At 48.3% G+C, this 12,032-nt stretch overlaps 1 protein-coding gene across 1 annotated transcript in view; it reads right to left on the reverse strand.

The window, feature by feature from the left end:
• Positions 1-4,785, reverse strand: part of LOC138252003 (protein mab-21-like 3) — a 130,614-nt gene extending 125,829 nt beyond the window's left edge. The window contains exon 1 of the mRNA XM_069205698.1: positions 4,038-4,785. Within this exon, the coding sequence (XP_069061799.1) occupies positions 4,038-4,623 (586 nt within the window). The 5' untranslated portion in view covers positions 4,624-4,785. The remainder of the gene's footprint in view (positions 1-4,037) is intronic.
• Between the last annotated feature and the right edge of the window lie 7,247 nt (positions 4,786-12,032).

Here is a 12,032-nt window from a genome sequence, read left to right on the forward strand (position 1 = left end):
TTCCGGTGTTCAGCCCTCCTCTAGAGCACCGGTAAACTACTGGAAACATACGAGGCTCCATGTTTTCAGTATAGTTACTGGACTACCTTTTCTCTATTTCGCAGCGCAATTGCGCTCGTTTGAATTTTTTTTATTTAATGTGGCAAGAAAAGTACGGTTATGAGTTTACTGCGCTAATAGCTCTAACTCGACATAATGCGAGACCCGCAGCATTGCAAATGCCTGTTTTTTTATTCTGGGTAAAATGTAAATGTATGGACCAGCGACCCAAGAGTGGAGGGCACGTGTAAGCTTGGAGATGAGGGGCTGAGACCAGTGCTTAATTTGTGCTTGTTGTTTTCCGGTGCGGAACACCAGCACATTTTTGAGGGCAGGCAGTTATGTTTCTGCGTCAAGCATTTACTGCGAGCAAAAGACACCGATGTGAAAGACGAAGAGAAAATCGAAAAGGCGTCACAATGGGAGAAAGCAGAAAGCTGCAAGAGTGAGCTGAAGGGGCAGGGAGTGGCTGTAAATGGATTAAGGGAGCCCGTGATGGCTTCAGGATTACGCTGCATCATTATTCGTTTTTGCGCATTTAATTGCCGCATGTTTAAGAGGAGGGCTTTGGGCACCGGCATGCTTTTATTTACAAATCAAGCATTGGCTGGGACTAACGCTGGTTTTACAGACATATGTGTGATGTTAACACAGATTGTGTAACTGTATCCGCCCATTAAGCTGCTGATGTACACTTTATGTAACAGTAGAGGCAGGAATTCTGAGCACATATCGCTGCCTTGTACTATCAATGTACTGTTGCAAAATGTTCCATGTTTTATAAAACTCTAATAAGCACAACTTTGGAAAACAAATCAGAACAATTATATAAGCAAATGTAATTTTGTAGGTCTTCAAACGGACTCGAATGAGGAGGAAGGCTTTGCATCTCCTTTTCTTGCCACACAATTTTGTTAAAATGTTCTATATTTCACAACAACCAATTTCCTTCAACCTTTAGTTCACAGTGAACAGGATATCGTTTCCTTACTCATTTTATGAGATGTATTTTAATTAATTTGAAATGGTACACAAAAAGACATCGTTTTCTGCTTTTTTTTCAGTCAAGGACATGATTTGCATGACAAGTTATTAATTACTTGCGCGCCTTATTTGTTTAATTTTCCACACCTTGTTCTCCCACAGAGTCAGCGATAGATGCATCTTTAGTACCGTGACGCTGGGTAACTTGTAATTGTTCGGCTGCTCCAGGCCCCGAGCGCTCACTGGCAGTGCTCCACGCTGGTGCCTTCCTGCTCAGGCACTGCTGAGGGACTTTCTACCTAACGTGCCAAAGTATCTCAGCTCTCAGCAGCCCCCCCAGAGCAGTCTCAGGTATTCTGGGGGTGCAGTATCTGCCTGTCACCTGCCTCTGAATATATGCAGCCACTCCACGGCAGTCTCAGGTCTTCTGGGGGTGCAGTGCACTGAATTTTAGTTGCCATACTACTGCAGTCTCTGGTCACCAGGAGGTGTAGTGCCCACCTGTCGCTTGTTTCTGAATGTATACTGCCACACCAGTCTCAGATCACCTGGAGGTGCAGTGCCTGTCTGACGCTTGTTTCTGAATGTATCCTGCCAAACCACAGCAGTCAGAGGTCATCTGGGGGTGCAGGGCACTGAATCTATGCTGCCACGCCACAGCAGTCTCAGATCACCTGGGGGTGCAGTGCCTGCCTGTCGCTTGCCTCTGTCTTCTTGGTAATACCACCCATTCCCCTCCCCTCCCCTCCCACTTGGTGAGGGGCCGGCTGGCGCCACTGCACCAGCTGCACCGCTGGTAGCTAGACCCCTTACTGACATCGTTCTGTGCAATCCCAGAGCTAACAATGGAAATCTAGAAGTGGGCAGTCACTACCCGGAGTGCCACTTTGTTAGAAGGCTGGTGCTCTCCCATCCGGGCCCCAGATATGAGTTGCACAGTACTGGGGAGGTGCAAACCCCACACCCATCATTCCCGGTGCTGTAAGTAAGAGTTTAAACCCCATGGGATGTGCAATAACTGTGCAGACCCAGGTGTACCCCGTGAAGGTCCACAGGTAAATCCCAGTGCGGAGGGAGTTACTGCACACATATACCGCCTCCTCCGATGGTGTGTGTGTGGGGGGCGGGGAGTGGGGGCTGCCATAAGGGAAAGAGGATTGTGGGCTGGCCCATGCCTTTCCTGAGAGTCGGGTGGGGGCCGGGATACAGGTCTAGGCCGCAATGCAGTTTTACCGGCCAGATTCTTAATCTTCAGCCAGTAAAACTTGCTGTGTTTTTCCTGCATCTGGTAAATGTGGGTTGCGGGGGCAATGAACCCCTTATAACTGTGTGGGTCGGAATTCCACACAGCAACTCTGCTCGGCCCAGGTCGGCATTGGAGCCCAGACATACTGCACCCCTGTTGAGAAAGACAGTACTTTCCCTTTACAATGAAAGAAGGGCATGTTCTGAGTACGTCAGTGCTTAATTTGAGCAGGAGGTTTCCAACGCGGAGCACCTGCACTTATTTTTCTGCCTCAAGCATTTACTGCCAGGGAAAGACACATATGGGAAAGAAAAAAAGCGTCACAATGGGAGAAAGCAGAAAGCTGCAAGAGTGAGCTGAAGGGGCAGGGAATGCCTGTAAACGTATTAGAGAGCCCTGAGATGGCTTGAGTTTTATGCTGCTTCAGTACTCTGTGTTCGCACATTTAATTGCAGGCGCCGCATGTTCCAGAGGAGAGCTTTGGACACTGGCACGTTTTTATTTACAAATTAAGTACTGGAGTACCTGAGAGCACCCGCCCATTTAAAGCACTGGTCACGTAGCAGGGTTGTGCCCTCTCAAGAATCATAGAAAACTCAACAAGCCTCGTCCCTGGAATCTCTACTCCTGTGGATCGAAATATATAAAACTAGGGCTGTGTGCAGCCGAGGAGGCCTGCTAGTTTCACTGGAGCTGGAGATCCAGCAGCCTGGACAGGGTCGGATTGGGGAGGCGAGCTGTCGGGCAATGAGCCGGTGCCTTAGGGTCACCAGTGGGCCAGTTTTTTAGGGTTTCTGTAAACCAGCCCAAGAGACTTGCTTTCTTCCCCAGCCCCCGCCAGGTCACTTGAAGGTGGCACCAGTATTATGGGCACTCCCCTACCATGCTGTGAGTTAGGCCTCGGGGCTAGGTGTTGCTGTGGTCTGTGGGGCATTCTCACCTCAGCACCGTGCCTCGTGTGCCCTCCCCTGCCAGAAGCCGAGTCATACTCTGCCATAGTGGGTGTGGGCAGGGCTGGGTTTAGCGCTGGTGGTGCCCAGTGCAAAATCTTTTTAGTGCCTCCCCTCCACCTCATGACTTCCTCCTCAGATTCCCTCATTACCACCCAACAAAAGTGTCCCTCATCTCTCCATAGCCCCTCTCTCACATACCCAATAATCAACATAAAATACAGATCTGGTCTTTACAGCAGGTACATTAACCCTCTGCGCTACTTTATGGCGAGTCAAAACTAAACAAAACTCTGATCTCGCTCTCTAAGCAGGAACATTATTCACAAGAGTAATATTGACATTTGTATATGCTGCCTGGATGCACAAGGCACCCGGCAGCACTTGTGCTTTTAAATATTAAGATACTGCTAACACAGCGCCCCGCCCCAAAGAGGCAGTGCCCACCTCCCTCTCAGTGGCAGAGCTTGCATAAACCTCCCAGGAGTACAAATGAATGTAGCTTTACGGTCAGAGCTGTCGTCGTTGGAACTAAGTTCAAGTTCCAGCATTAGCTCAACATCGTGTGATTCTGGGCAAATCATTTGATCTCCCCTAAAATAAAAAATACATTGGATCTTGTGTAATGTAACTGGTGCTCATTTAGACTGCTCCGGTGCCTTTGGGCGGGGTTCAAACTATATAAAATTACAAATTATTATAAAAATAACTGGCCATATGCCAATGAGACTAACTGGATGGTGCTCCGTGAAAGGGGCGATCCGGGAATGCGGGCCAGTCTTTAGCGACCCCAGTCCGCCCCTGGCACGGACCCTCACCTGGTTTCTCCCTGATGGCCTCGGAGACGCTCTGCTTGAAGACGCTCATCACTTTGCGCGGATTCAGCAGCCACTCGCCGCTGGGCTGTGGGTCCGACACGTTGTCTTGTCTCCAGGAGCACAGGGATGTCGGGCTACTCTTCCCACCTGTGCCGCAGGTGGCACAGGCCTGGTGCTTCTGGCACGGTGGCAGGAACACGGGCACGAAGCTTCCATCCGGCCTCACTTCTTGCAAAGCCACGGTGCTCGGACCAAGGCCGAAGATCTTCTCGTCCAGCCCGTTCACGGGAACCAGGAAGTCGAACTCGTCGGGCTCGGACACCTTCAGCCCCTCGATGTAGCTGCCGGACCTCTGGAAGTCGGGTCCAAAGCGCGCGTCGAGCAGGTGGACCTCCTTGAGGATGCGTTCCACCTCGGGCAAGACCCCGTCCTTCAGCGCCGCGGAGGTGTCGGCCCTGGGGATGAGGACAGAGTCCTGGAGGAAGCGGGACACGATCTGTGCGGGGACCTCTCCCCAGGGGCCTAATTGGCAGTTCATCCATTCCACTTGGCGCTTGAGCTCACCCGGGAACCGATGCGCCTCCATGCGTCCCGCCACAAGTGCAGGCGGCTGGGTGTGCGCTCGGTGGGGGCTGCACCCACCCCACACTCTCACTTTCGTTTCCAGAGAGAGGGCGGTGAGCGGTGTCGGTCCTGAGTCATCGTGACTCACCCGTGTGCTACAGGGGGTTCTGGCCCCCTCCAGCGCCTACCTTTCCAAGGTGTGGCCACCTCGGTGCCAGCGGTACAATCAGGGCGTCACCTGATCAACAAGATGAGGGGGTGGGTGGCTGAACTTAGATTTCCCAACAATCAAGCTCGTACATTGTTAGAATTCTTTATATGAGATGCAGGGTCAGAGGGGGGCTTAAGGGGCAGTGCCTATTGTTAGAAGTATTGAAAACACAATCTTTTTCTAACTTAAGACCTTCAAAACAGAGAGCAGAGTGCGTGCTTATGTCCTTGTGAATATAAAACTCCGGGTGAAATCTGCCAGACACTTCACCATACCCGACTGGAAGCGCTTGTCCCAAACTATTCACTGCAGAATACATTTTTCGAGGGGTGGAAAACTCCAGCTCCCCCTGAATTACGTCCCTGAATACACTGCCAATGCCCCCGTTTTAAGTGGGATACTCCCAAAGTAAGAGTAAAGAAAACACGTTATTTTAACTGTCTTGTGTGAAGAAAATAATCTTTTGGATTCAAATCAATAGGGAAATTAAACCCCCCCCTCTTTTTGTGAATATTTCCCTTTTCTCTGAAGTTTGACTTGGCCTTCTCTGCGGGCCACCCAGTTTTTGGCCTTCCTTTGCTGAACCCCTTTTTGTTGGCTTTCATGACTCCAATTTACTTCTGCCAAACAGTGGTAAAATGCTTGTGTTCTTGCCTTTTAACATAGAGGAGTAGCTTCAGGGGGTTGTTTGGGATGTGACAACCCCCAGATAAATGCATTCTTGGCTTGGTAGTTGGGTCTGTGGACCCTGAGTGGGGTCTGCTACGTCTCTGTTGGTTTTCTCATCACCCTGTTTCACTGAGAGGTTTCACCTTGTTTCTTTTTTTGGTAAGGAAATTAAAAATATACAGCGACAGTTTAGCCACAAAAGTAAGCAATCTACATTCACAGAAGTCCGCCCTGAATAGATACAGATTTAATTCACAAACTTTGGCAGTGGTAGGCTTGGAAAGCAGCCCCAGTGTCGTAGCGTTTTCCAAAACGTGGTTTGCAAAAAGTTTGTGAGAAAATAGTTTTTGATTCTTTTTAGTTTTAATGATGATTAAAGTTGTAATCTGTGAATTGATGAGATTGAACTTGAAACAAGGTGTTTATGTCATGTAGAAGTCTACATTATGGTATGAATAGTTAGGCCGTATTTCCATGTTATACACCATTAATATTAAATAATATTAACCTCGTTGCTCCCCTCACCGAAATGGAAGAGATTCCTAAATCTTTTCTGTGTCTTCCTGGCGGTGCTCCCTTACTATTCAAAAATAATATTCCTTTAGTATACATGAGGACTAAATAATATGCCCAGGAGCAGGATATGTACATTAGGGAGTACCACTGCTGCTCAAGTAGTATTTACATGTGAAGGGAATGAGCAGCAGTATTCCTCCTGGGAGTTACAGGACCACCAGCATCCTTCATCTTGACTCCCAGCAGTGCTCACTGTCAGCACTAGTTGAAGCCTCGTTGCAACCGCTGTGAACACTAAATGAAGACTGGCACCGCGCAAACCAGAGGCCACTCGAAGACCCACAATATTGATTTCAGGCTACCTCATGATAAGTAGTGTCCATTTCCACGACGACTTTACTATGTTTAAGTTACAAAACAGGTTCTATAGAGGTGAACAGCAGATCTAAGGCACTGCCAGGTAAAATGAAAGCCTATTTCCATGCAAATCGAACACAGATATTCTGCTAAAATTGGCGGAGTGGCGCAGGGTTTGGCAACAGTAAGAGAAGTAGCACTTTCATTGATCTGCTTTGCAGGCATCAGCTAGTGCATTAAAGCAGTGAGTGGGGAAAGCCGAATCCATAGAGTGTCCAATAGACTGACCCTACCGAGGTCAATCGCTGAACACCCATCCTTCTCCCTTGGAGCGCATGTCCCAGGCCCTCCTGCGGCCTACTCTGGGGTGTAATGTGGGGCGCAGGATCCGCTGGCAGCCACCGTTACTGGCTCGTCCTGCTGATACTGCGATGGGATCTTGGCTTTGCAGCTTCTGCCATGCTTCATGGAGTTGCTCCTTAGAGGGGCACAAAGCGACCGTGCGCAGTGTGCGAGGAATGGCCTGGGTGACAAACCAGGCCATGCTGGCATGGCACGTGAAACTGAAGTTTGCTTTGTTTGTAAACTTGTGGGAGGTAGTCGCTGACTGATACTTTTTTGTTTGGTAATATTTATGTGGATGTTGAGGTTAAGGAGCTGCATCTTCATAAATTACTGGTCAATCTAAAAATAATTAGTTTTGGACTCTGGCTGACTCCTGAATTATCACTGGAAACTGAATTGAAATACTGAAAAATAAAGACACTACATCAGTTAACAGAGACAGTTGTAAATGAAACTTCATGCTAGTTTACTTACTATCACCACAGAACTACTTTCAATAGAATTAAATGCTTGTCAACACGAAACATGTCTGTAGGAAAACCGGCCATTAGCTGAGTGTCGTGCACAAGTAATGGGTCCACATTTGCCCTCCACTGAGACCCAAACACCGCACTGTAGCGCTTGACACTCTCAGGGTAACGAAGCAGAGCACTCCAAGGCCTCCTCAAGGGAGGTGGTGCGGGCGAGTAATCACCATTTACTGGCACGCAATAATAACACTCAACAAATGATTGTCCACTCCCTACTTTTTCTTTTGGAAAATGAAAAGTACATTTATTACACAAACACACTACTCAGTACTATGCAGTGATTTACAAATATACATGATGAGTGATGGAAATATCGTTTTATGACATTGCGTAATCACCTCTGACCCTTTAAACGGGTCCAGTTCAACAAACCACATGTCAAAACATTAACTTGTACCTAAATGCAATAATCAAATACAACCATGAATATAGGCACTTATTACTGGAAATAAAGCACAAATATTTTGATAACGAGCAGGGCATTATGGGGCGCTCCTCACAAGCATATTTAATTAGCAGCTCACCTGCTCGGCCGGGGAAAGTCGCAGTATTTGTTTCTTCACCGCGCAGCCTCCCCGCGCAGGCAGCACTCCTCTGTGCTGTCGCGGGACCCAGAAGATTTCTTCTGCCCTGCTCTCGCCTGCAGGCAGGGCGCTGTGGCACATGGCGGACTCCGGCTCCAGGTATGGCGAGTAGTGAGGCCAGCCATGTCTGGGGGAACACGGCGGCACTCCCCCCTTTCGTTCGGTTTGCGGGGCCCAGGATGGGGTCCTGAGCCCCTTGCATCTCTTGTCTGATGCAGGGGAAATGCGACTGCGTTCCCTGTGTTTTCTGCCAGTGGGGGCCTGGAGCTGGGGTCTCGGGCCCCAATTATAAAACTGGCCTGGTGATGGGGTCCCCTGACCCAGGTGAAGGCTTAGGAGGGCCCCCAACACATGCCCCCTTCCAGCTCAATTTTCAGGATTTCTCCTTGCAGTGACCCACAGACCCTTGCCCACCCCAGGGTGTTACAGAGGCTCCAGCAGCGGAGCTCCATGAGCTTTGCAGGCTCATATCTCGGGCCTAGCTGGGCTGTTTTTCTTGGTCTTGTTTTCCTCCTAGCCACCTTGTGCACTTTCTTCAGGCCTCCTGGACTCAAAAGATGATGAACTTTGTAGGAAGCCAGTTTCACAAGCTCCCTGCGCCAGCCTGTCTCCTTGGTTGCCGCTGGGCCTCTCGCCTCTGTGGCGCAGAAGCCAAGCCTTTCTCCCAACTAGTCCTCATGTGGTGTCAGGGGACCAACATCCTTGATCCTATTGAGAGCCTCACTGGTCCTGGGGTCAATTAAAATAAGTGTCCTCTGTCCTGATGGCCATTAGGCTTTTCTTCCTTCCATTTGTCCATGGCTGCTGCCTGCAGTCACAGCGTCCAGGTTGAACATCAAAACCAATAGAGCTCTTCCTCCTGTGCAAGACCTTTTAAGTGGGGTGGAGGGGTCCAGCAGTGGGGCACTTCTGGCCTATCCTAGGGTGCCACAGCACCTTTCTGTCCCTGTCCCAACCTTCCTGCCCAGCCTTCTGGGCCATTTCAAAGTGGCATCACCCAGGAGTCACTTGCCACATCTGCTCTGGGGACTCAGCTTCGCCACTCCCTGACATCACTGCCAAGGCGTTTCCCAGCAAATATTCAAAGGGAGCCCCCTCCTGGGTTGGCTTCAGAGGTCTGGGCTCCCTCCTTTGTTTAGTGGGATTAGGCAGGCCCAACCCTGGCACAGTGTGACAGCTGGTTATTTGATGCAGAGCATTCTTCCCCACCCCTTTCCTTCTCAGGCGCTGAGGGAAGCACTGTTAATTATTCCCTTTGTGTGGGGGAGGCTTTTGTTCCTGCTGCTGGAGTGAAATGTAATTAACTTAGCACTGCACCCTAACTTGAAGGGTGACAATTGGACTGAGCTATGATCCTGAGCTGAGCCAGAGAAACATGGCATCCCTGGTTGACCCTTAAGCTGCACAGATACGTTTGTTAAACTTGCAGAATTGATTTTCTCATACAGGTTACACCCAGGCATGCCTCTGGTGTCTGTAGGCCAAGGGGAAGCAATGATGCCCCCTAAGGCAGCCCTTACCATAGCTGTACAAAGGAGGGTCACTGCAGACAAGACAGTAAAAAACACTGTATGTCCCTATGAGTGTACACTAACATTATGGGGCCTAACCTACGTTAATTCCCAATCTTGCAGAGTCCTCTCTGCACCAGGCTGCCAGTGCACAGTTACCGGGCTGTGCAAGACAGGAATCTCCCATGCGCAGCCATCTCACACGTGCACACAGGTGTTCATGTGTTACGAGCCAAGTGCCTCTTACCTTTGTTGCATCTCAGCGGCCTTATCTTAAAAGGTGGCCACTGGTGGTAAACACAAGCAGTCTATTTACCCTGAGTTTACCGTGGGTGAGTCACACGTATGAGGCTGTCCCACAATAAAAGGTTGAAAACCAGGATTAGATCGGCAGAACCCATCTACTCACAACGGTCCAATTGTTATTGTTTGTATTGAGAGTCCTGATGTTCAGGGAGAAGATTTAAGAGAATTGATATATTGGAAAAGCAACATTTGTTATGCATTCTTTGTATGAGAATAGACAATTACCTTTCTAAGAAATATTTGGTGCCCCAAGAATGAGAAAACACCTTTAAAAAGAGTGATAATCTGTTCCACATTGCAGCTACCATGGTCCAACTACAGCCACCCTCTTTTAGGAGGCCTGAGGAGGGCCATTCTATTCCCTGGACGTCTTTCAGCCCTGACTCTCAAGCATCCTGCATGAAACCAAATTCTAGCAAGACTAAAATCCTACTGTTCACCAAGAAAAAGAAGCAATACCCAGTCTAAACCTGGCTCAAGGACATAAACCTGGATGGATCCAAACCTCAACTTCCATGTAATACTACTCACTCAGATTCACTCTGGCAACAAACCTAAAATAGCTCATCACCATAAAAACCACAAAGACATAGTTCAGCTCTCTTTACTGAAAGAAGTGAGAAAATTCCTCCCAGAAAGTGATTTCCGAACTGCTGTTAGAGCCCTCGTATGCTCACATGAAACTACACAAGTGCCCTTCCATCCCTTGAAGGCATGCCTCAGAGACTTGAAGAAATGTGACCACCTAACCAACACCCTGGCTGCCTCCCATTGCCAGCCCACACCATCTTCAAAACCAGCTGCATCATCTACAAAGCCATGTCGACCTGCACTTCTATCTGTCAGTGACATGTTCACAACCTCTGGTGGCTCTTGGCACCTTCGCAGCCAGGACAGACAAATGATAAATAAGTGTAAAAAGACAAGGCAATATACCTTCTTCATTTGTGCACCAACGATCTGAGACAGCATACCAATAAATATTGGGACTACCACAACCCTGCTCCAATAAAAGAAAGAGCTGAAGACACATCCCTGAAGAAAACTACACCACCATGACGTAAAAGATCACTTTCACTCTCAGAATCCACTGTCGCTTCCATTCATTAGTTGAATGTAACCATGCCTTTGATGGTGTAGAGCTCTCTCTTTGCCTTTTGGTTAGGTTTGAACTATGCAAATACCACATATAGGCATACAAAATCACCCTGTGTGACTGGCTTAAAGGAGCTGCAATTTCCTGGAGCATTGTTTTGCCTGTAAGGGGGCTGCAGAAGAAACATGAGTGTAGTGTGAAGCAGGTGATTAGGGGTGGAACAGCTCCTCAAACAACCCTGTAAGGTGATCTGTAGATTGATGGGAGAGAGGATTGCTGCCTGGGTTGTATGACACAATATTGTGGTTTTAATACTGACTTACAAAAATATTGCTTCCACTACATAGATTACCCAGCAGATCATCAGGGCAAATATATTCAGTGAATACCAGATTTACTACTCCGAACTCCACGCCTACTTGACGATGTTTGCAGTCAACATCACCAATATGATAGTTCTGCAAGGTGACATTAAAACCACAACATAGTGGAATACCATGGAAGGAAAGAACTGCTGAACTGCATCCTCCTAGAGGAAAGCCTAGCTTAGGACTCATCCACCCAGATAGGTGGAGAAACTAGGAGCTGGAGTCCAGAATCCTTCTGTAAGTGCTGCTTGGACCTACTCAAACAGAAGGAGGCTCACTTGATATGGAAGGGGCCCTAAAGGTGCTTCTGCACGAAAAAGCTGAATAGAAGAGGGCCACATAGCGTGACAACTTTTTAACATAGGGCTGCTTAGAAATAACAAGGACTCACTTCGCGCCACAGAGATTATCAACTCTACAAGGATTCCTGTAGGGAAATCCATTCTGCCCCTAGTGGCCCCTAATATGATGTGGAGATTAGTTGGTCTTCCTTCCTTGCCTAGAAGTGATTGTGGGGTCATTAAGTAAGGTTTTAGAAGACTGAGCCCTGTTTATATATCTGTACTGCAGTTGTAGAAATTTTGGAGTTTGAAAGCTGAACTTGTGTCAGCCTTTTATTGTCCCCGACATGTTCCTTGTCTCAATGGGTGTGCCTATGTTCTGTAGTTTCAGAGTACCAGGCCTTTAAGTGCTGCAGCATTAAAAACTGACTCCTCAAAACCTAGCTATATATTGGTTGTTTTGCACCAAAACTAGACCCAAACCTTTCAGTTCTTTATGTTGGCTGGAGGACGGAATAATCCTGGTCCAGTTTGGTTTGAGGTACCTGTAACGGTGACCACCTCAAATCACTCAGGGTCACAACTTGCCTCCCTTACATGGTATGACTGGGTGTTGGCTTTATTCACATTATAAACTCACCACCCTCAGGAAGTCTT

The sequence above is a fragment of the Pleurodeles waltl genome, chromosome 1_2 (genome assembly GCF_031143425.1).
Source record: "Pleurodeles waltl isolate 20211129_DDA chromosome 1_2, aPleWal1.hap1.20221129, whole genome shotgun sequence".
NCBI lineage: Eukaryota > Metazoa > Chordata > Amphibia > Caudata > Salamandridae > Pleurodeles > Pleurodeles waltl.